A 26,565-nucleotide genomic window follows, 5' to 3' on the forward strand; every position below is an offset into this window, starting at 1 on the left:
GATAAAATATGGCATAGGTACTTTCGAGCACTATCTGATGCCCGGTATCAAATATCATTGTTGTAGAGTGCATATTACGCATGTGAGGGACTAGAGCATCAAATCGGATGAAACATATATGTGGGAGCTCTAGCTATATCCGAACTGATTTCCACCAAAATTTAAAGCACCTGTTTTTAGGATGAATTCCGTAGGAGGTGCCAAAATTGATCCCCATAAAATTTAACAGAGGTTTTTTTGAGCTCCATAAGTTATCTGGCACCAAATATCTTATGGAGTGTATATTATAAAAATTTTGGCAAAGGTATTTCCGAGCTCCATAAGATATCTAGTACCAAATATCATTCTTGTGGAGTGTATATTACGCATGTGAGGGACTTGAACAGCAAATCGGATGAAACATGTATATAGAAGCTATTGCAATATCCGAACCAATTTTCACCAAATTTGATTTTCTTGTTTCAAAGATGAATTCAGTCGGAATTGTCAAAATTCATGTAGTTTGGACTGATATTAACCATTTGGTGCACAATAAACCTGATATTGGACCAATATATGGAAGCTATATCCAAATCTGAATCGATCTTGTCAAAATTTTTAACACTTATTTCTGAACTGTATCTAATATCAGGTACCAAAGATCGTTGTTGTGGAGTATATCTTACGCATTTGAGGGACTTAAAACCCCAAATCGGAGGACACATATATATAAGAGCTATAGCTATATAAGAACCGATTTTTGAAGTTCTTATTTCTGGGACGAATACAGTCGGAATTGCCGAAATTCAGCCCAATTGGCCTCACATTAAACATTTGGTGCAAAATAAACCTAATATCGGAAAAATATATATATGGGAGCTATATCCAAACCTGTTCCGATCTCGATCAAATTTAACATAGGTATTTTTGAGTTCCATAAGTTAGCTGGTACCAAATATCATCCTTATGGGGTGCATATTACGCATTTGAGGGACCTAAAACCCCAAATCGGATGAAACATATACATGGGAGCTATAGCTATATCTGAACCCATATTTTATATACTTGCTTCTACACTGAATTCCGTCGGATGTTCCAAAATTCTGTTCTTATATTGACCATTTGGTGCACAATTAACCCGAAATCAGTGAAGATATATATGGGAGCTATATCTAATTTTGAACCGATTCTCACCGATTTCAATAGCGCTCGTCCTTGTTTGGAAAATTTCATCTCAATCGGATAATAAATGCGACCTGCATTTTGTTCACAAAAATACATGGACAGACTGATGAACGGACAGACAGGCTGACATGCACAAATCGACTCAGAAAGTGATTCTATGAAGATCCTGGGAAGTATCTATCGGTCTATCTCGCTTCCTTCTCCATGTTACAAACAAATACACAAAGACATAAAGCCCTTACCACTATGTGGTGTAGGGTATAAAAACAGAATATGATCATTTTTTTATATTTATTTATATAGAATTCAAATGAAGTAGTATCCGACGAAAAACAAGTAAATCTGTGGGTCCACTTAACCCATATAGTATGTCGAAACTTTTAAAGCATTTTTTTAGATCCGTAGTCTTTGGTGTTACACCTTCCATCGCACGAAATTTTAATATACCTTTTTTTGTCCAGCCTTTTACGCATATCTGTTAATTTGCACAAATGTTTATCCATCAATGTCTTCTAATTACTTATATACATTATTATTTCCATTAAAATATATTTTTCTTCATTTGTATGCCGGAACGTTCTAACCTTGTGTGCATGCCTTTTATGAACTCATAAATTGGAGAATGTGTGTGTGCGCAATTTTTACTCTCTGTTAAATGTAAAGGAATTATTTTAAATCCCATAAAACACTCAAAAAGCTCACGTAATTAATTGTTTGTCTGATATCTTCAATGGAATGTGGTTGCAAAAATATATTTTTTTTTGATTTCAATCATATTTAGGGAGATATATGGTTATTGTTTTATTTCTTGAAATTTGGTTATTGATTCATCATTTGATTTCGAAAATTTTCAAAAGATCTAAATTGTTTATAAAAATAATCGCTAAAATATCTGAGTGTTTGAAATTTCTAATACACTTAATTGATTGACTGCAGTGGATTATAAAATGAATTTAAGTAATTAAATATTTAAAAAAATATGGCTGATTGATGAGTCGTTATCACAAACACTTAAGCAACATATATGTGGAACCAATAAACATAGTTCTGTTTCATAACTGCACAAATATAAAAGTTGTTACTACCATAACCGAGTTTTCCTTTATGATATCAAAACAATTTTTCAAAACTATTAGATTCTTAGAGGTACTGGAACAGAGCACACAATCTTGACCGTAACTACTGAAGAGAGTATTCGATTAGATATCGATATGGTGTATACATTTATGTATCAGCTACCGGTATGTTATTGACGAGATATTGATTGGCTATATATTAGGTATCGCTGAACTATTGACGAGTCATCGATGTACTATCAATAAATTATTACAACTAGTGGTCATTTACAAGCTACATACGAGTTATCGATTAGCTATTAGCGTGCTATGATCAACCATCAATTAGCAATAGACGAGCTATTTCGATAGGATATCAACGAGCTATCTGAAAAACTTCTATAGCCAGAAGACCTTCTGAAGCCCTTCTATAACTAGAAAACCTTCTGAAGCTCTTCTATAGCTAGAAGATCCTCTGAAGCTCTTCTATAGCTAGAAGATCCTCTGAAGCTCTTCTATAGCTAGAAGATCCTCTGAAGCTCTTCTATAGCTAGAAGATCCTCTGAAGCTCTTCTATAACTAGAAGACCTTCTGAAGCTCTTCTATAACTAGAAGACCTTCTGAAGCTCTTCTATAACTAGAAGACCTTCTGAAGCTCTTCTATAACCAGAAGACCTTCTGAAGCTCTTCCATAGGAAGAAGACTTTCCGAAGCTTCTCTATAAGTGGAAGTCTTTCTGAAGCTCTCCAATGAGATATTGATGTGTGTACAATTATATATAAGCTACCGGTAGTGTTTGGCGAACTATTGATTGGTGATGGATTAGATATCGACGAACTGTAGGCGAGTTATCGATGTACTATCAATAAGTTATCGATCCATTTAGTTCCTTGATTTAATTACAGATGTGCCAAGATGAGCGTTCTATAGATGATCTTCTAAAACTCCTCTATATCCAGAATCCTCTATATTTAGATGACATTCTGATGCTGGAATACTTTCTAATGCTCTCCTATAGCTGGAAGACCTTCTGAAGCTCTTCTATAGCTGGAAGACCTTCTGAAGCTCTTCTATAGCTGGAAGACCTTCTGAAGCTCTTCTATAGCTAGAAGACCTTCTGAAGCTCTTCTATAGCTAGAAGACCTTCTGAAGCTCTTCTATAGTCAGAAGACGTTCTACTGCTCTCCTACACATGGAAGACCTCTTAAAGTTCTCCTTTACATAGACTATCTTCTAAAGCACTTTAGAAAAACTATAAAACTCTTCTTTACACAGAAAACCTAAAAAAAGTATCCTGTACGTAGATGAACTTCTAAAGCTCTTGTATATTTAGAAGTCCTATATATATTATATTTCATACAACGAAGACCTTTTTAATATCTTTCATACAGATAATACTTTCAAAAGCTCTTCGATGTATAGAAAATCTTCTAAAACTCTTATGTAGGCAAAAGACCTTCTGAAGCTTTTTTAAACAGAAAGACTACTGACGATTTTTTACAGTAAAACGCCCTCTTCTATAGCCGGAAGATTTTCTAAGGTTTTTTTATATGAAGGAGGTCATTCAAAGCTTTCTTATACATGGAAGGCCTTCTAAAGTTTTCCAATATATTGAATACCTTCTGAAGGCCTTTTATAGCCAAAATTCTTTCTGAAGCTTTTTATACTTAGAAAACCTTCCGAAGCTCTAAAGACCGTAGAAGACCTTCAAAGGTCATCTGTACACAAAAGACATTCGAAAACTCTTCTGATTATAAAGAATATTTTTTTAATGAATTTTTTTTGAGCCCAATAAACTTGGATTTTTAAAGATTATTTTTTGAAGGATCAATAATCGTGGATTTTTAAAGAATATAATTTCAAGGACAATAATCGTGGATTTTTAAAGAATATTTTTTCATGGACAATAATCGTGGATTCTTAAAGAATATTTTTTCAAGGACAATAATCGTGGATTTTTAAAAAATATTTTTTCAAGGACAATAATCGTGGATTTTTAAAAAATATTTTTTCAAGAATAAATAATTGTGGATTCTTAAAGAATATTTTTTCAAGGACAATAATCGTGGATTTTTAAAAAATATTTTTTCAAGAATAAATAATTGTGGATTCTTAAAGAATATTTTTTCAAGGACAATAATCGTGGATTTTTAAAAAATATTTTTTCAAGAATAAATAATTGTGGATTCTTAAAGAATATTTTTTCAAGGACAATAATCGTGGATTTTTAAAAAATATTTTTTCAAGAATAAATAATTGTGGATTCTTAAAGAATATTTTTTCAAGGACAATAATCGTGGATTTTTAAAGAATATTTTTTCAAGAACACCCTCTTCTATAGCCGGAAGATTTTCTAAAGGTCTTTTATATGAAGGAGGTCATTCAAAGCTTTCCTATACATGGAAGGCCTTCTAAAGGTTTCCAATATATAGAATACCTTCTGAAGACCTTTTATAGCCAAAATTCTTTCTGAAGCTTTTTATACTTAGAAAACCTTCCGAAGCTGTAAAGACCATAGAAGACCTTCAAAGGTCATCTATACACAAAAGACATTCGAAAACTCTTCTGATTATAAAGAATATTTTTTTAAAGAATTTTTTAAGACCAATAAACTTGGATTTTTAAAGATTTTTTTTCAAGGATCAATAATCGTGGATTTTTAAAGAATATAATTTCAAGGACAATAATCGTGGATTTGTAAAGAATATTTTTTTCAAGGATCAATAATCGTGGATTTTTAAAAAATATTTTTTCAAGGACAATAATCGTGGATTTTTAAAGAATATTTTTTCAGGGATCAATAATCGTGGATTTTTAAAGAATATTTTTTCAAGATCAATTGAAATTAAATAATCGTAGATTTTTAAAGAATATAAGTTCAAGAACAATTACCGTGGATTTTTAAAGAATATTTTTTTAAGGACCAATAATCGTGGATTTTTATAACTTCTAAAGAATATTTTTCCAGGAGCAATTGACCAATAACTTCTCGCGAATATTTTTCCAGGAGCAATATAATACATCTATCTACATCTAGAATACATCTATATACATCTACATATTCATATCAGATATTTGGTTAAGAGAAATATTTAGATATAGCAAGTTGTAAAGAATCGCCGAATTTTTTTCGCAAGTTATGACAAGTATTGAAAATTGTGAGGTACCAGAAGGGGTTGGCAGATATATAATATCTTCACAACGGTTCTTAGCAAAAATATTTAGATGTGTGAAATTCTAAGAGAGTTGGAGGCTTATTTCGCCTTCTTTCTTCGCTGTTAAGTTCGCGATTTATGAGCTTCATGGATATTCAAATTTCTGACCCTTTGTGGGAGAGGTACCAGAAAGAGTGTACCGATATATTTCATCTTCACACCACTACATCTTGGGTTAATAAAAACATTGTGAATTTGAAGACAATCGGACTCTTACATCATATTTTATAAGAGTTATAATTCTTATAAAAGTGGACCCTTTGTGGGGTAGGTACTTGATGGAGTGGACCGATATTGTCACCTGACATAGCACTGATGCAAATGTTAGGATTTGCAAATTTGGATTATCCTTCCCTTTCTAAGCAGTATTTTTTTTTTTTTTTTTCTTTTGAAATTGTAAAATTTTACCCTTCTCCGAACTCTATTGCCCACCTATGAACCCGATTTAAGTTTGACAATAATATTACGATTTCCACGTTTGGATTAAATCGGATACTCCCTTCGAGAGTTATCGTGCGTCAGACAGACTGACGGACGGATATCGCTAGATCGATTCCAAATGTCCTGAAACGGATTTGGTCCAAAGAGACCTAGGGTCTAAAACCGTTTTTTCGATGAGACACGTTTTGGCCGTATCAAATGATATATACCCTCTCTAGCCGTATGGCTGCGGATAAAAAAAGGTCTAACACGAACTGTTGGAACGAATCTATCACTTTAAGGTAGACTTTTCGCTGACGAGCACTTGACGGGCACTTGGTTGTAGGATCAAAAATAAATCTGGTCTGGTAAATCAAACCACTTTTAATGTTTGATTCGGTTTTCCACCACCTGTTTTTTTTTTTTTTTGGGCTCTGTAAAGCCTCTTTTAATGTTGAAAGCAGTAATAGAGAGAAATGTGTAATTTGGTCTGGGAGAACTACTTTTATGAGAATTATAATGTACACGGATGTAGAGTTGGTGTAGATTAACACAATATTTGCATTCGAAGTATTTCAAAGATTGTAAACAGACTATTCGATTTCAGAATATTAATCCCTACGGGGTTATCGGTAACAACACGAGCGGTTTATTTACCGTAAACACCAAAACAAACAATCCCCATAAGCTATCACTTATCATCAAGTTCAATATCACCCATATCAACCATTTTCATTATCTAATGTCAATATCATCTAATCAATTAGTGTCAACCCATAGCACGTAAATATCTATAAATAATTGCATATTGTTATAATTTATTTCTATGCGAATGGCTTGTTTGTTTAATTTGTTGTTGTTAAAATGCATGTAGTTGCATTTAATTTTATTGATGTTTGCCCAAGACTTCAACATTTCATATTTTTTTCTTTTCTGTTTTCCCTTCCCTTTGCAGTTCGACAACACGACTACGATTATCCTGAATCGGAAATGGATGATCGTGAAAGTTTATATTTTGACACCATTTCCTTGGCCGATTCCGAGGCAGCTGCGGCGGCAGCAGCACATCGCAAATCATTGTCTCAATCACGTAATACCATTTACTATTCAGCAGCTGACTTAGCTGGTGATGAAACACCAGCTAAACGTTCGAATAGCATTCGCCTTGAAAATGGTCTAAAGGCCCGTGCCTCATGGAATCCCAATTATCGTCACTCCTCGCCACTGGATCATTATTTGCCGACGTCAACAAATGGCACGAATGGAGCAGCGACAACAGCTGCAACGGTGGGGGGTGCTAATGGCGGTGCCGATTACACAGATGCCGTTATAGCTGCACAGGTAATGGCTCTACAGAATGGTCGAACAAGTTACCACAATGCGACAGGTGCCAGTGAGGCAGGCCTGCACACAACGATGACCAACGATATGGAAGTGTCTAGACGTCTGATACAGAATAGTGCACAGAATAGTAGAGATAAGAAATTGCCAATTACATACTCGCAATGGAAATTTAGGGTAAACAAATCTCCAATTTCCCTTGTTTGTCATAATGCCTTAAACAAAAACTACAACAACAACACACTATTGGTTTCTTGCAAAAACAAATTACACTGCCACTCTGTATTTCCGATTTCCAATTCACATCACCACATCCCTACTCTACAAATGAAAATATGCACCAAATTTTTAAATTCCACACCCCTTGCTTATCTATCTCTCTATCCCTCTATCTTCCTCTCTCAATTGGTTTTATTTCATAAATTTGATTGGTTTTTTCACATTCCATCACTTATTGGTTACATACTTTTGGTATTCACTGTTTTCTTTTTTTAACTTTCTCGTTTAAAAATGCCTTGATATTTGTAATAATTTGAATTTTTATTCTATTTTTTATGCTCTTGTGTGTGTGTCTGTGTGTGCGCGCGCCCTTTCTAGTCCAGAATTGTTATTTATTAAAAAATTTCTAACGTACACAAACAAATGTTTAAAGAAAACTGCTTGCGGGAACGGGTAATGGCAATTTTTTTCCAATTTTATTTATTTCAATATATTCAATAATTAATTAAGTTTTGGATTTTATTTTCAATAGTTTTTGGCTTTGATTAGAATACAAAAGTTGTAGTTGATAACACTTTAACCGCTTGACTGCATGAAAAATTTTGTTGATAACGATTGTATTGACCTTCTTAATGTAGTTGCTATTAGGGCTGTTTTAGAATTTCCGATTTAACAGTAAACTTTTTGAAAATTAATTAAAATAGCAATTCTAATATTTCATTTGATAGTAAACATTTAAATAATGCAATATTTTGAAAATATGGCTTCTAAATATTTGAAGTGTAATTTCGATTCCGAATCGCAATATATATTCAAAGTACCTAATTTGTGTTTCACTTTCTTGAATTAAATAGATTTCGATGTTAAATTATGATTGAAATACAAAATGTTGATTCTACGGACAAAAAAATCAGAAAGGATCAATATTCCGATCGATTGCCTAGGGCTATCCAGCCGACTGATTCTGGTGGAAATCTATATTTTCATTCAGATATGCAACCAGTAAGGAAAGGTCAAAGTCACAAAAAAATCTGAAGTGTGGGAGCTATATTCAAAACTGAACCGATTTTAATAAAATTATAAACACCAAATATTATTTTTTGGACTCAAACCCCGAAAATATCTGAACCGATTTTCACCAAATGTGAAGTATATTTTCCTAGGATGAATTCAGTCGGAATTGCCAAAGTTCAGTCCATTTGGGCCGATATTAGCTATTTGGTACACGATAAACCTGATATGGGATAGAGATATATATGGGAGCTATATCCCATATATATCTCTATATAAAATTTGACAGAGGTATCGTTAGAGTACTCCAGCATTTAAATGTGAATAAATCTGTTGTGTCTCATCGCTCGATACCGTGATACTGGTAGCGTAGCCCGGCGTCAAGGAACTGGGCGGAAGAAAACAGCAACATCAGCAGAAATGGTTCGAAAAGTAAAGAAGCGACTTGATCGAAATCCGCGTCTCAGCGGCTGAAAAATGGCTCGTGAGCTGAACATATCGCAAATATTGAAAAATGAACTCGGGGTAAAGTCATTGAAATTCCAAAAAAGTGCAAGAACTTACACCGCAACAGAAAGAAAATAGACTTAAAAGAGCTAAAGAGTTGCTTCGCTTTGCCGAAAGTGGTGAACTGCCGAATTTGGTTTTCTCCAGCGGTTTGTAATCAAATGTTTACTTGCCAAAGATGTCAGCTGAAAATGTGCACATTCGGTTGGCCACCAGAACTCAAGCGCCGGCCATAGTGATGGTGTGGGCTGCCATAACAACCGATAGTCGCTCTCCGCTCATATTAATCGACCGTGGCATCAGAATAAATACCGAATACTATCGCGAAAATATTCTGGAGTGTGTATAAAAGCCTTGGACACGCACAAATTTTGGCCGCAGACCTTGGACATTCCAACAGGACTCAGCACCATCACACTCAGGACGCGCCACCCCAGAATGCTTACAAAATTTGGTTCCTCGCTTCATTTCCAGCTCACAATGGCCACCAAAATCTGCGGATACCAATCCGTTTGACTATTGTGTCTGAAGTATTTTGGAAGGCAAGGTTGGCACTAAAAACTACCAATGTGTCGATCACCTCAAGCAAGCTCTTCGCCGGGAATGGACCAAAATACCGCAGAGCACCATTCGGACAGCGTTTGAACCAATTCGAACAAATCTAAACTTATTCTAAAATTTGATGCTATTTCCGACATTTTTTGCTTTCATTCAATAAAATTTAAAAAACGACTGTAAAAAGTATGGCGTTTGACTTTGTTGCAGTTTTTTATCTCACCCTGTATAAATTCAAAATACCAATTTAGAACAATTTCATTGAAAATGGGACTAAAGTCATTAAAATATCGACTATCGAGAGGTACAGCACAGTATACAGGCGCTATAAAAATCATGGTCCAATCTACGTTATTTTCAAGAACATCCATCCTAGACATAATACAAGCTATTGTGCCATATTTCAAAGCTCTACGTCAGATAATTTGAACTCTATTGTAATTTTAACAAACAGACAGACGGACTCCGTTAAATCGTCTTAGAATTATAGTGTAATATGTATGGGGTCTACAACGAATATTTAGAATTGTCTGAAAATCCACACAAGGAGTTCCCTGTGAGTATTTTATTCCCTGGAAGAGAATTATCTATATATATCGCATAGTCCCCATACAACAGTACCCCCTGATATTCAGTATTTTGATGATTTTAGCCACATTTTTCAATGGAGTTGTCTGAAATTCTATACAAGGAGTTCTTTGTGAGCACTTTACCCCCCGACAGTGAATTCTCTATATAGGTCCACGATATCGTATATCCTCCATGTATCGGCACATTCCGATATTCATTTTTTTAAGATTTTAACAGAATTTTTGATGGATTTTATTTTTTTTTTTTTAATTTCCTAATTCGTTCCAAATGGTGGAGGGTATCACGAATTACAGGAATCTTAATTCGAAAATACATCTGTATTTAACATATTTTACTCTCAAAACGCCGATATATGTGACTGTTGGATTTTTCCTGTAGTTATTGAAAAAAAAAAAAATAATTTTGTCGCACAGTGTCATTTCTTAATTCGCACGGCCTAGTTATAAGATCAAAAGTCACGGTCATCACTGGGAATAACAAAAAGTTCCCTCGTTAAGGTGACATTCGTCTCTTACGAATCACCTTATTCATCAAGGGCAAGTTCAATAATATCAACGCGTATATTCAATATTCTCAAAAAAAGACCAAGCAAATAATTTAGGTCATTTTGTTGAGGAATGTAAATAATAAATGTGTACAACAAAAATAAAACAATAACAAATAATTTTTTAACAATAAACAGCTACATCGTAGCAGGCAAGCCAGTAAAGAGAAATTAGTATTTTTTTGATTGGGTGCTGTGATTTCAAATTTTAGTGTCATATGCAAAGGGGCGATGATTGTACATTTTATTCATGAATGTAAACCGTTGTAGCAATAAAGAGAAATGACAATGATCTACCACGGCGACTAGGAATAAAAAGTGGTATCATCGCACATGTGATGAGAATTTTTTTGGTAATTGTTCAAATTTTTACATTGTGCTTCCCGAATTAAATAAAAAAAAATTTATCCAAAAATTAGAAATACAATTTCTACTTAATTTCACTTTTCAAATTATAACCAGCAAAGAAAGTCTTAAAGTCGAGCGGGGCCGACTTTATGATACCCTACACCACTTTGCTAATTTAGTTGAGCTGCGCATCTCGATCTCGATAAAATTTGGCAAAGATATTTCTGAGCTCTATTTGATATATTTCCCTGAATATCGATGTTACGGAATGCATATTACGGCTGTGGGTAACAAATATGACAAATCGGATGAACAGTATATATGGGAGCTATAGCTATATCTGAACCGATCTTCACTAAATTTGACATACTAGCTTCTAGACTCAATTCGGTCGTAAGTGCCAAATGTCATCCAATTTGGGCAAATATTAGACGTTTGGTGCACAATCCAATGTAAATCGGACGAAGTTATATGTGGGAGCTATATCCAAATCTGAACCGATCTCGATAAAATTTAGCAAATGTATTTCTGAGCTGTATTTGATAAATTTCACCAAATATTGTTGTTACAGAGTGCATATTACGGCTGCGGAGGACAAAAATAACAAATCGGATGAACAATATATATGGGAGCTATAGCTATATCTGAACCGATTTCGATGAAATTTGGCATACTTATTTTGAGGTCTAATCTGATCGTACATGCGAAATTCCATACTATTCGGACTGATATTACACGTTTGGTGCACAATAAAAGGCAAATCGGACGAAGATATATATGGGAGCTATATCTACATTTTGACCGATTATCTCCAATTTCAATAGGGTTCGTCCTTGGGCCAAACAAATGATTTGTGCAAAATTCCATACTATTCGGACTGATATTACACGTTTGGTGCACAATAAAAGGCAAATCGGACGAAGATATATATGGGAGCTATATCTAAATTTTGAAAGATTATCTCCAATTTCAATAGGGTTCGTCCTTGGGCCGAACAAATGATCTGTGAAAAATTTCATCTGGATCGGGCAATAAATGCGACTTGTACTTTGTTTACAAAAATAAATGGACAGACGGACGGACGGACAGACGGTCGGACGGACAGACGGACAGAATGTGTTTCTATGCAGATCATCAAAAGGAACTATGGGTCTATCTCGTTTCCTTTTGCCTGTTACAAACAAATGCACAAAGACATAATACCCTGACCACCTTGTGGTGTAGGGTATAAATAGATCATAAATGTAACAAAATGAAAAAAGTATAATCCATAGTGAAAATCATGATAGAATCATTAGAACATTTAGAAACAAGTAAGCACAAGCTATAGTCGGGCGGACCCGACCATTTGATATCCTACAACACTAGAATTACTTCTTGAACTAGAATTACTTTAAGAAGCACACTTATATCTACTACATCCTAAAAGCAAATGTTGAACCTAATTGCTCCTCTTTTCAAATAATCATCATAGATCGTGAACCAATATCATTCGAAAACATACGATCTCTATAAAAACATTTGAGGAAGCAACATAATTTGCTCATTCGGAAGGAACAGAAATTTCACATTCAAACTTTTTTTATAGTACGGAGGGTATATTAAGTTTGTCATTCCGTTTGTAACACCTCGATATACACATTTTAGATCCCACAAAGTATATATATTCTTGATCAGCATAAAATTCCATGTCGATTTAGCGATGTCCGTCCGTCTGTGGAAACCACTCTAGCTTCCGAACGAATTGAAGTAAATTGATAAAATTTTGCTCAAATGTATGTTATGTCTGCAGGACTGTTGGTATGCAGGTCCACGTCTTCGTATAGCCCCCATATAACGGTACCCCCCGATTTCGATATTTTTATGATTTTAGCGACATTATTTACTGGAATTGTTTCAAACTTCCTATTTGAAGTTCGTAATGGATATTATAGCTATGACAGAAAATTGTCTGTGCAGATCCATGTTTTATAACCACCATGGTACCTACCTACCTATATTGTAATAGCTAGTGACAAAAGTTGCCTATGCCAGTCCACGTCATCGTATAGACTCTATTATACGACTACATTAGGTATTTTCAAGATTTTAACAGAATTTTTAACGGATTTTATTTTTTTTGAAAATTGTTAAATTTGTACCAATTGGTGGAGGGTATTCAAAGTTCGGTCCGACCGAACTTACAGCATTTTTACTTGTTGTATTTAAAATATCGAACTTTTGTGGGGGAGGTACCAAAGGAAAGGAGACTTTTAATTTAAACATGTTTCTCGTAATTTGGTATGTGAAAACTAATAGGGTACTAGTTTTCACATACCAAATTGTGAGAAACCTCTTTATATTAAAAGTCTCCTTTCACAAGAGACCACGAAAAACACTCTTCAAACAAATGAGTCAATTGATGTTCCTCCAACATGCAAATACGTTCCACATTCCACAACAAAAAGGCCGGCGGCGGTGTCAACTACAAAATATTTACCCAGTTTCTGTTGTTGAGTCTTGGTGCTCGACGTCTCATCTGTTCTTCATAGAAGTGTAGAAAACAGTTGATTCAGTGTTCTTGTCGGCGATTCGACAGAACAGCGTGAAAAGAATTTAAAAAATATCAAATTTATCTGCTTTGTTTTTTCTTTAACAAAACAAAGGCGGTTCAAAAATGTTTCAACAAAAATAAAAAAGAAAATACAGAAAATATTAGCTTTCATGACTCAGGGCAGTAAATCTTCCGGTTATATAGTGTTTTCCTAATGTTTTGTTTTGTTTTTATAAATAAATAGTATATAAGTTCTAAAATTAAGTATTATTTTTGGACTATGGGAAATTGTATGCAATTATTTTCCGATCTCGATACGGTGGTTGGTGATGCAAAAGTAAGATGAGTTGTGTTTGAAAACAGCTAAACTATTAAGTTGAATACAGTCGAACAATGGTATAGTGAATTAGTTGCTAAGCAAGCGCAGAAAAAAAAATGTCGACCTGTCATGTTTAGCCAAATTTATGCTTATATAACTATATTTCATATTGGGATGCTTCCACATCACGTAGTGTTTTGTTATGACAAGTTCTATTTAGTTATGGTTGACTGTATTTAACAATGATTTATTGCTTTTTTTGGTATTCTTTTATGTACATTAGGATGACAATCGCCCATATATACTCGTACATCTGATTGAATAAGTTAATATTTTGTATATTTTATTTATATATAGACCAAACAATACAAAAAATAAAAGCAATATGTAAATTTATAAATAGTTGTATAGAAAATCTAGCTTTCAAAATGTATAAAATATATGTATCCCGATAATAACAAATGTGTTTTTATTTCTCTCCCTTTAGACACGACGACGCTTCCAGGATGGTGTGCGTGGTGTTGACTATGTTTTGGCCTACAATGGCGCTGATCACAAATTGGACAATATCAAGAAACGTGAAACATTCGAGGCGAATTTGGAAAAGGAAGGTCTCCATCTGGAACGTGACAATACCCAACGGATACATTTCATTAAGATTCATGCACCGAGGGAGGTGTTGTATCGATATGCTGAAATACTGAAAATTAAGCTGCCAATGAAAAAGGTATTTGAAACAATATTAGTTTGGTGTATGTATGTATGTTATTCACTCCACCATAAGATGATGTAGTCTCTATACCCTCTGCGATATGGCTAAACGGCCAAAATGTGCCCAATGGAAATAACGGTTTTAGACTCTAGGTCTCTTTGGACTAAATCCGTTTCAGGACATTTGGCTTCAATCTGGCGATGTCGCATAACTCTCGAAGGGAGTATCAGATTTGATCCAATCTTGGTACATCGCAATATTATTATTATAATTAGACCGAGTTTGAAGATGGGCAATATCAGTCAAGAATTGAACCGGGTATCTCCCACACAAAATGTCGAAATTTTCAAAGAAAATAATTTAATGCACAGAAAGAGAATGAGTGCTAGATCATCCATCAAGTACATCTCCCACAAAGGGTGAACATCTATATATATAAAAGGAAGTTGTGTTAGTTACTACGCTTATAACTTAAGAACCGCTGGACAGATTTTAACGATTCAAACAAAATCGGAATTGTCTCTTTTCCGAAAAGGATAATATCCAAAAAAATCGCGTAAAAATGTGATATATTAACATTTTCATTTTGAATTTTGAATTGTACAATAGTAATGTTTTATTTTGCATGATTTTTTTCCATTTTGACTTTCTTTTTTCTAATGTACATTTTTTTATATTTTATTTTTGGATTCGAATATTAATACCAATTTATTTAATTGACTTGATTTCTTAAGAACTGAAATTAATGGCGGGTTACATGGAAGTGTAGTACCGAATTATGCGGTGGCGAAACGGAATAGAGGATATCGAAATAATTAAACGCGGTCACACCAAAGTTAAAAGATAATTACTTTTTCAAAATCGCCAAAAACTCACGAAAAAGAGATCTCATTGCACAAATTCTGAAATCGGGAAAAAAATCGAAAAAAAAAATTTTTTTCAATGGAATCGATTTTTAAAATAATAGTACATTCTATTGACAAACTTTGTAAGGACCTTTAAACATTTGCTGTAAAAAATCGGCAAACAAGTTGAATATTTTTACAATTTGTTATTCTTTTTTTGTCAATTTTTTTTTTCAATTTGCATTATCATATTGAATTCAATTGATTTTTTGTGAACAAAATGAAGAATAATTTTTCACTATACATTTCCTACAGTCTGGAAGATTGGAAAGATTCTGCCAATCAAAAAGAAACAAAATTCATCAGATATCAACAATTTAAGGCCTATTTCGTTGCTATCTAATGTAGGTAAATTATTTGAAAAAATTATACGTGAAAAAATGAATGAGGGTTTACGATCCGAGTATATTCCAAATTATCAATTTGGCTTCAAAAGAGAGCATTCGACTGTAGATGCTTTGACTAAATTTAGCAGTGATATAATTTCTAATTTACGTGAAAGGAAATGTACTGTCGCAGTTTCTTTGGATGTTGAAAAAGCATTTGATAGAACATATCATAATGGTATATTATTTAAAATGACAGAATTAGGATTTGCAGCTAATGTGGTGAAGTTATTTCAAAGTTTTTTTACCAATAGAAAATTTTATATACAATTGGGAAATTTGAAATCATGTGTGGAGAATGTGTCATGCGGTGTTCCTCAGGGATCAATTTTATCTCCCCATCTATTCAATATTTACATGTATGACTTCCCTCATACTATGCAAAATTCTTTGGGTGTATTGTACGCAGACGACTGTCTTTTGTATGCGCACGCTGAATCTCCTGCTGCGGCGTTGTCTATGGTATCTTGTCATTTAAACACAGTTAATGCTTTCTATACTGATTGGGGTATAAAAATCAATACTTCTAAGAGCGAGGCTATGTGTTTGAGGAACGCTTCAGGGAAATGTAAGAGATGGGTTGTACCAGAAAGCAAGTCCTTGAAGTTGTCTCTGAATGGAGTAGAAATACCATTTAGAGATAGATTTAAATATTTAGGTGTTTGGTACAATAAATTATTCAAATTTAATGCAAATGCGCGAGGCTACTTAGGTAAGGCATATGGTATTAAGGGGTCATTTGCAAGACTTCTTAATAGCAAGTCATTACCGACGAAAACCAAGATAATGCTCTACAAAACAAGCATTAGGCCTGTACTGGTGTACGCACTACCTATATGGTTCCCAATCTCTCCAACGGTAATGAAAGAGTTTGAGATATTCGAAAGAAAAATACTTCGTCTCTGTGGAAAAATTTTAAGTACCATAATAAGCGTTTCTTAAATCGGTATATATACGAAGCATCGAAAGTTACCCCAATCTCAGTATATGCTATGCGTTTAATTAAAAACTACGCTAACAGGGCTTTTATGCATTCAAACTTGCTTATTCAGGAATGTGTTAATAAGGAATCTAATTTCACGTGGCAAAATACTAATTACGTCTCACCGTTAGGTATTGACTTATACATGTCTCTGGAAGATATTCAGTGTCCAGAATTTTACATTAGCACCTCTCGTGGAATTCACAGGGGCTAGTTAACAACTTAGATGAACAAACTTTCGTTTGATCATCTCTGTTGTTTAAGTGTAGGTTAGGTTTAGGTTAAGTTAGTTTTAAGGTAAATAAAATGAGACATGCTCTCAAACATTGTAGTGCCGGGAGCAAGCACGATATACACTCTTAGTTTAGTAAACACTAATTATCAATTTTTGTAAAGCCGGACGCTGAAAATACGCTTTAGTCATTAAAACAAAACATTATAGTTTTAAGTATTTCTTTCTTCACTTCAAAATTGTAAATTTTCGTGTTAAAAAAAAGACTCAATAAAAATTTGAATTTGAATTTTCACTATACAATTTTTCACCAAAATAAGTGCGAAATAGAATGTAAACTGACATCTACCTTTCAACTCCAGGGCCTATATCGTGGTTCAGCTGGAAGATGCGAACACATTTAAATAATCAAAAATGACCGAAAAAGCCTAATGGGCCTCATCTCAAAGCGTGAACATGCCTTTTTTATGTGACAATAATCCGTCCAATGAGAGCTCAAAATGCAAAATTCTTTGGGAGTACAATCAGGAAAATACCAAATATAAAAGGTGCAAAATAGTAGAGCGAATGGGACTTTTATTAAGAAAAGGATTTCTATCCTCCCAGAAATTCTTCCCAAACATTCAAGATACCTTAAATCGCTTTTGCAGGTCATGATATAGATCATAACTCACGGATAAGGGTACAACCCGATTTTATATTTATATAACCATCGTATGATTCAAGCTATTTTTGGGGTCTTAGTCCCTTTTTATTTTTGGCCCTTATTAGGCATCTTTGTGTCTAAGGGGGTACAGAACCTCTTCGCATAAAATTTGAAATTTTCAGAGTAGGGCCCATATTGGTCTTGAACACATTCATCAATTGATTTGGCTAAAAAATTTTGTTATGCTACCCTGGGGAAGGGAACCATCATATAGATAATTGCCACATAGGAATTATTTAAGTAAAGTCTCCACATTGGAGTATCCCCAAGTCCACTTTCACACCTGTGGTCAGGAAGGAAAATTTTGTATTCTATTGAATTTGTAACTCCCAAGAGAATATTGGTTGGGAACGTAGATTTGGAATGTACATCTATATGAAATAAATTGTGAAAACATGAACAAATTACAAATATAAGAAAGTAGCACGGGACCGAATATTTGTTGAATCGTCTTTGAATTATACTATGATGAAAAATATGGACTTTATGGGGTCTCCAATTTACAATTTAAATGGAAAATAAAAAAATTCCCATCTTACGGTAATGGGTGTGAAATACCTATAATTTTGAGTTGGCCTCTATTTGCCATATTGGATTATAAGGGGTAGAAGAAAGTTTTCAAAGTAGGTCGATGTTTCGGAGTAGTGCCCATATAAAGGTACCTCCTGATTTTACCATATTTCAAAGGATTTGGCTAAAAATGTGTATTCGGGGGGTGAAAATCTTACACAAAAATGTCAACATATTCACAAATTTTAGAATTTTCTCCATGCAATAGTATACCCTCAAGTCCACCTTTTGGCGGACAAACAGACCGACATGGTTAGGGGGACTTATGAGGACTCTAATGCACAATCTAAGGTGCTAATGGGTTTAAAAAAGTAATTAACTTTGCCTATTCTTAAATCATTCAGCCCTCAATTATGAGGTGTACAAAATACAGTAAATTCCTAATTGCTTCTCATTTGACTGTAAAATTTTGCTACGATTTTTACCATACTAAAAATTAATTTGATCCCTTACATGGGGATAAGATTCATATATACTTTTTAATAGATTTGTATAGCACATCCACACATTTGAAGCACACGGTTTAAATATTGAAGTCCACGGCTTATAAATGGGTACAGATATTTTAAAACACTTTTAATCGACCAGTACGCAAACACTTACATCAGTCATATCTGTGAATAATTATGCTTTTAAAAATATGCATAATAAACAAAAACTACGGGCCGGCAACGCGGACCGGGCCAGCTAGTTTTAAATAATTATAGCTTTAATACCCTGCACCACATAGTGGTAAGGGTATTTTTCTTTGTGTATTTCTTTGTAACATGAAGAAGAATGCGAAATAAACCTATAGTTACTTATATGTCAGCCCGTTCGTGTATTTTTGTGAACCAAATGCAGGTCGCATTAATTATCCGATTGAGATGAAATTTTCTTATTGAAATTTGTGCGAATCGTTCAAACCTAGATATATCCCATATATATTTTCAACCGATTTCGGGTTAATTGTGCACCAAATGGCCAAGATCAGTGCATATGACCTAAATTTCTAGCCTAGAAGCAAGAACTTCATCTCGGTTCAGATATAGCTATGCTCGCATATAAATGCTTGGTTCAGATTGGTTCAGATTTAAATATAGCTCCAATATATCCGATTTCATATTTATTGTGCTCCAAATGACTAATATCAACCGAAATAGACTGAGTTTTGCCACTTCCGACGAAATTCAGCCCAGAAGCTAGTACTTCAAATTTTGGTGAAAATCGGTTCAGTTATATCTATAGCTCCCATGTATATAAATCGCTCATATGCACTCCACAAGAATGATATTTGTTGGTACCATATAACTTACTTATACCTATAGAAAATTTTATGGAGATAGGTTAAGATTTGGATATAGCTCCCATATATATCTTTATCCGATTTCATGTTAGTGTACACCAAATGGCTAATATCAGCCCAAATGGGCTGAATTGTAGCAATTCCGACCGAATTTATCCTAGAAACAAGTGCTTTAAATTCGGTTTATGTTTCCTAAAAACGTTGAATTTCTATAAAATATTTTTAATTTAAATATTTATCATGGAAGCACCCCTGCCGTAGAAGAGGATATGAGGTAACATAAAAGTCGACCTACCCGACCTCTATCCTTTCTTTATCGATTCTTGTATATGCTTATGCTTATTTTTTATACTTTTAGCATATTCTTTGCATAGTGATTTCTTTTATTGCTTATTTTATAATATGATCTCAAAAGGGCCTGCCAAATGATTTGTTTTTTTTTTTGGAAAATGCTATGAACAAACAACTGAATATTTTGTCAAAGCTATATATCCTTAGAGTCGTAAGACTTCATTTAGTCGGTCGGCCACTGAGTACATAAGCTTTTTAGTGTAGTCTGCCGATATTTTTCCCCATTCCGTCAGAAGTATTTCTTTGAGTTGTGTCGTGCTGGAAATTCAGTGATTTCGTATAGGAGTAAATAAATAAAATAAGTGTTATAATTTTGGTGAAGTAGTTTTTGAGGAATAACTAAATGCTGCTCATGACTTATGTATGCTGCTCACTGTATTTTTTTTTGGAATTTTTGTCACTTGAGTTGTCAATATTTGATCAGGTTCTAAAATAAATTTCCTCTCTCTCCTAATTTCATAGAATTTTAAATTGTGATATAGTTCGTATGACCCTAAGAAAATGAAGCATAGCTGTCTCCATACAAATAAATAACTCGTTTACAATACAATTATGTAAAATATTCTACGAAGAGATACCCTTATAAAATAACAATTGCAGCTAACCTAGATATAAAGCTTTTTGTATCCATACATTGTTGGATCACAGCAAAAAAATGCCGCATCACTAGATTATATATCTACGAAAGGCTTTCGTCCTTTAGATTTCTTATGATATTTTTAAAATATACTCACCAAGTTCACTTATCAAAACTGGATTTTTTCAATCCTACACGATTTAATCCATTTTCATGCAGAATTTTATATATATTGATTTTGTATTTTTCAGATTCCAGGCCAGGATCAAATCTACAGAGAGGAATATGAACTTAGCGATAGTGTACGAACGTGTTGTGGCAATCTATTCAAATCAATACAACTGAATCCTGACAAGTTTCCACCTAAACCAAAACGTATTCATTTTGAATTTCAACGGAACTATGAGCATTTGTAAGTATATCTAGAATTTTATGAACATCAAAAAAGATTATTAATAAAAGCTTGTTAATAATAAATGTTCTTGAATGATAAATTTATAACCACAATGAAATAGTAATTCAGTTGTTAAGGCTGTATCCGTCAAAAACTTCCATCACCATATAAGGGCTTTCTTATTATTTTTTGGCAATCGTAACTACTAACAAATCAATATATATCTCCAGCATGTTAAGGTGTAAATCAGGATGTATCGGATTGAGCTCTAAATTCTTTTGATATTTCCAATCGTTATCTCGTTAATTAAATTTTCTAGAGATATATTTATATTCAATGCTACTATTCGAATTTTGAAATTAGAGGGGGATTTATTTAAATATGGGATAAACTCTCGAATTACCCTACAAAGTTAGTGGTTTATATGGTTTTCTTTCAAACGGCCTGAACTTTATTTTTTTTCAATCACCAAAATAATATATTTTATTTCCTCAACAATTCAATTTCAGATTTGATTGTGAGCAACCGAATTTCTTTGATGCCGGCACACGAATTTATATAATCAATTTTATATTGGAACGACAACATTTTATAGAAGGCGAAGAGACTCCAGACAATTTAGGTATAGAAAAACTTTTAGCTGACGGGGTTTACGAATGTGCATATACACTGCATGATGTAAGTATAACCTATTTCAACAATAAACATAAGTTTTACAAAAAACAAATGATTGCAGGATACTGATAGGGATTTACTATTAAGCGAATGGGCCAATTTAAGAAAATGGAAACAGTAAGTTCTAAAAAATACATATAATTATTTAAATACCAAAGATCATGTGGTTTCTATTTCTCTTCTAGTTTACAACCTCTAGATGCAATCAAAGAATATTTTGGTGCCAAGGTTGCCATCTATTTTGCGTGGCTTGGATTTTATACTCACATGTTGATACCGGTTAGCATTTGTGGCATTCTTTTCTTTGTTTATGGTTTTATAACGTGGCACACGGATCCAATCAGGTACGATGACCAAAGCAGACACACCTAAAGTATAAAGGCTAGTGATTTATTTTGTTCTTTTTTTACAGTCAAGAAATATGCAACGCAAACAAAACCACCCTAATGTGTCCACAATGTGATCGTAATTGTGATTATTGGGAACTGAAAAATACCTGTGCAGCCTCGAAAATGAATTATCTGATAGATAATAATATGACAGTGTTATTTGCTTTTATTATGTCGATGTGGGGTAAGTAAGCAAAAGCATATATTGATGATAGAAATATTAAAATATAGATTGTCAGTAGAAGCTTTCTAAGTTCACTTGCAGACTTCTGAAATCTTAGGCCGATAAAAAATACATTTCAAATTTAATTCTAATATTGACATTAAAAAATTATTTAATATTTGCAGCCGTTACCTATTTGGAGCTTTGGAAACGTTACTCCGCCCGTTTGATACATCGATGGGGTCTAACTGGCTATACACATGATGTGGAACATCCTCGTCCTCAATACTTGCAAAAGTTGAGAAAGAATAGAAAACTTGCTCAGAAACTGGATCAGTTGGATCCGGAGAGTGTATTTGAACCGGAGGTGCCTTTTTGGACGACAAAGTTTTTACCCAGTTTTACCAGTTACAGTTTAATGGTATTATCGGTGAGTACTTCATATGAAAACGTTTGAGTTCTATTTATAACTCGTTCACCTCTTTTCAGATATGCATATCACTTATAGCCATATTCTCTATGGTTGTTTATCGTATGGCCCAAAGAGCATCGCACAGTGTCTGGGGCGATGAAAACTCGGCAACATACAAAATTATGGCCATGCCTTTTACAGCTGGTATCATAGATTTGATAGTTATCTCCATCTTAGATTATGCCTATAGTTCGTTGGCTGTTAAACTCACCGATTGGGAATATTGTCGCACCCAAACCGAATACGACGAGAGCTTAACCATTAAACATTACGTATTCCAATTTGTGAATTACTACTCATCGCTTTTCTACATCGCCTTCCTTAAGGGCAAATTTGTTGGCTATCCCATGAAATATAATACCATATTTGGTTTTCGCCAAGAAGAATGCAACCCTGGTGGTTGCCTAATGGAGCTATGTATCCAATTGATAATCATAATGGTTGGTAAACAGGCTGTGAATGCAATCTTTGAAATGCTGGTGCCATATTTAATGAAGAAATTTCGGAAACTCTCAACGCATGTGGGTTTGCGTCGCCGCAAGAATGAGGAGAAATTGGTCTCGTGCAATCAATGGACGGAGGACTATCATTTGGAACCGTGGACGAATACATCGATGTTTGGAGAATATTTGGAAATGGGTAAGTTTATGCGAGGAGGGAGTTCTTGTGCGGAAGACATGTGTTGTAGGAAAGACTTCTGTATACAGAAAGCGGAGTTTTCGATTATTTTCAGTGTAAACGCTCTCGGTCCAAAACCAAAAGTAAGATTTTTGCACGACTGTATGGCATTATTTCAAAAATGAAATCTACAAAAACGGAAAAGGAAACTTCCAACATATTGTATTGTTGGCGTTGGGTTCCAAAGTTTTAGTGAAACTGTACCGACAGTTTCTACGTACGCCTTCTCATCAGTGTACTTCGCAATATCCTTTTCTGCAAGTCGAAAGCATACGACATTTTCTTCGTCTTAGGTTACTGACTCCCCCTGACTCCTCATCAGTGTTTTTGACGGATCCCCACTGACATATCGACTACAGTAATTTACCGTCTGGCAATAATCTTTTTTATCCCTTGTATCCCGGATTTCCGACTACATTTTATCGACGAAAATTATATTCTATCCAGCTTCTCTCTCGAGCTCCTCCCTTTGCGACGATTGACAATGGAGGGTATATCAACTTTGCCATTCCATTTGTAACTCCTAGAGAAAGTTATCTGAATTTCTGAGTCGATTAAGCGATGTCCATTTGTCTATGTGTCGTAATCACGCTATCTTTCGAATTATTGCATGCTAGTGCATTTTGTCAGTAGGCAGGATAAGTTCGTAAATGTTTCATGTGGGTATATGTTATTGCATACCCCAATATTACGGTACCTCCTGATATTCGGTATATAGACGAATTGGATTTGGATTGTTTAAAATTCGGTATGTTATATTTCGATCTTCCATATGTTATCTTCAACGAAGCTCCCTTATAATACAGTTGGTATCCTTGCTGTAAATCTATAATAGTGATAAGCACGTGGTCGCAAAACATCTCAGCGTTAGGCGGTCCACCACAGAGTCTTCACTACTTAAGGGGTGCTGAAGCATCGCCTCGTCAGTCTAAGGATGATTGGAACTTGGGTATTTAAGCCGAGACTCTACCTCCAAATAGCTGACTTCGTTATATTTTGCCTGTTTTAATTCCATTATATTGAGAACTATATTGTAAAGTTTTTTTTTTTTGTATATTCCTTTCAGTCATCCAATACGGTTTTATTACACTCTTCGGTTTGGCCTTCCCACTGGCACCTCTGCTGGCCCTTATCAACAATGTCATAGAGGTGCGATTAGATGCTGTAAAAATGTTAAAATTTATACGTAGACCCGTGGCCCAGCGTGCTCGTGACATTGGTGTGTGGTTCAGCATTATGACAGTGGTGACAAAAATTGCAGTAGCTTCATGTGCCATGATTATAGCCTTCTCAACGAATCTGATACCCAAACTGGTGTATCAACATGAAACGCATGATTATAGCTTACAGGGCTATTTGAATTTCACCCTGGCATATTTCGATACCAAAGATTACAGGACACAGCCGATATTGGGTGAATCGAAATATGGCAATGTCAGTGAATGTCGTTATTCCGAATTTCGTAATCCGCCATGGCATGAGCATCCGTATAAGAGACCAATGTATTATTGGAAGATATTGATAATACGCCTGGCCTTCATTGTGGTATTTCAGGTGAGCTATTTATTAGTTTTTTTGCTTTTTGGGTATTTGTAATGAAGTTTCTAACTTTTTTGCAGAATGTAATTGGTGTCTTGCAGACCATAATTGCCTGGGCAATTCCCGATGTGTCGGGCAAGTTATTGCGTCGCATCAAACGTGAAAACTTTTTGTTACGCGAACACATCATTGAATATGAAAAACGTCAGGCGCAAAAAGATGCTGCCAAGAAATTAGCAGAAAAAGTCCATGGCCTTGCCTCAAATGTTATCAAGGGCATTACAAACCATAACAACAATAATAGTGCATTGAACAATGGTGGCGGTACTTTTTCGGATCCCATTGAAGAGGAAGACGATGATGTAGTCCAGCTACGCAAACGCAACATAATACAAGATGATACAACGCAACTGTAGTTATTAGCTTATCTGCTAGTATTAGATACTAAGATAGCATTAGCGATTGCAAAATTTGCCAAATTAGTAAGCAATCGAATGCCAGTTGTAAGCGTTTTGTTTACTCTAGACTATGGTAGCTATTTGTTTTTGTATTTATTTGAGACGGTCAATCAAATGGCTCCTTCAGTCTTTCTTAGCTTTGTATGACAAAAATTTCTTTGAAACAATGGAAGTGAATCTGGGTGACTTGAGTATATGATTTTCTCCAATCAGCAAATTTTTTTTTTTTTTTGGTTTTTTTTTTCTTTTTAACTTAGTAACAACAAGTAAGCAAAGGCTACAGTCGAGCAGGGCCGACTGTTGAATACCCTACAACACTACAATAAACGATACAGTTTATATAGGCGAGATACTCGAAAGAATTCCACAAGATATTGTGACAAATAATAAAAGAACCCATCAGGTTTCGTTCTCTATTTTTCGAATAATAGCAACTTAAACTAATTTGCTCATTTCCAATTTATTGGTAGATGTTGCACTTAAATGGTCTTCCTAGAGCTGGAACCAATTTTTCCCAAAGACCTATAATCTCTCAGAAGTTTTTGACTGAAACGCATCTATATGAGATATAGGCATTTGAAATCAGAGTTAACGAAATAGTCAGAAGTGCGTCTTTCCTGTATTTGTGAATTCTCCAAAGAATCACTGGAATGGACATTTTCTAATCTTGTCTACAAAAGTTTGCAAACTATTTCTCAAATTGAATATTTTTGGATGGCCATATAAAACTGCTTGGCTTTTGCAATGTCCCGTAACCCCCATTCAAATGTGCGTGAGGATCGGGCGATAATTACGACCTGCTGACAATTTTACAGTTTTTTGGTCCATTTCAACCCCTAAATATATGGCGATCAAACTCAAAAAGTGTATGCTTTTATTCTGACCCTCATCTTATCCCCATGCAAAATTTCGTAAGAATCGGGCCATAAATGCGATCTGTATATGATATCCTGATATCCTAACTACTTAGTTTTGTTAGCTGTAGAAATATTACTAAATGTTTAATTCAAAATGAAAATATGCCAAAAATATGACAAAATTGAAAAACTATGAGAAAATTTTACAAAATCAATATTTTCATCTTTAGAGAGATATTTTTATGCGATTTTTTAGACGTTCTTTCTTTCCTGCCAAGAGGCCATTCTGAATTAATGAGAACTATCGAAATCAGTTCAGCCGTTCTCGACATATTAGAGATCTTTCAAGCATATCTTCTTTGATAGACATATATATCGCACATATTTTGCTATATATCTGATTTCTTGGATG

General features: G+C 34.3%; 1 protein-coding gene across 6 annotated transcripts in view; it reads left to right on the plus strand.

The window, feature by feature from the left end:
- LOC101898447 (anoctamin-2) overlaps window positions 1-25,520 on the plus strand; it is a 48,242-nt gene extending 22,722 nt beyond the window's left edge. For 4 of the 6 annotated variants that reach the window (XM_059129348.1, XM_059129346.1, XM_059129345.1 and 1 more), the window contains 11 exons: window positions 6,810-7,372; window positions 14,310-14,549; window positions 20,780-20,940; window positions 21,432-21,600; window positions 21,659-21,714; window positions 21,783-21,941; window positions 22,010-22,170; window positions 22,335-22,579; window positions 22,639-23,260; window positions 24,366-24,853; window positions 24,919-25,520. In XM_059129348.1, the coding sequence (XP_058985331.1) occupies window positions 6,845-7,372; window positions 14,310-14,549; window positions 20,780-20,940; window positions 21,432-21,600; window positions 21,659-21,714; window positions 21,783-21,941; window positions 22,010-22,170; window positions 22,335-22,579; window positions 22,639-23,260; window positions 24,366-24,853; window positions 24,919-25,254 (3,165 nt within the window). In that variant the 5' untranslated portion in view covers window positions 6,810-6,844 and the 3' untranslated portion in view covers window positions 25,255-25,520. Of the gene's footprint in view, window positions 1-6,809; window positions 7,373-13,541; window positions 13,841-14,309; window positions 14,550-20,779; window positions 20,941-21,431; window positions 21,601-21,658; window positions 21,715-21,782; window positions 21,942-22,009; window positions 22,171-22,334; window positions 22,580-22,638; window positions 23,261-24,365; window positions 24,854-24,918 lie in introns of those variants that run through there. The other 2 variants (XM_059129349.1, XM_059129351.1) reach the window with 2 other exon arrangements.
- Window positions 25,521-26,565: the final 1,045 nt, after the last annotated feature.

The sequence above is a fragment of the Musca domestica genome, unplaced genomic scaffold (genome assembly GCF_030504385.1).
Source record: "Musca domestica strain aabys unplaced genomic scaffold, Musca_domestica.polishedcontigs.V.1.1 60, whole genome shotgun sequence".
Classification (NCBI taxonomy): Eukaryota; Metazoa; Arthropoda; class Insecta; order Diptera; family Muscidae; genus Musca; species Musca domestica.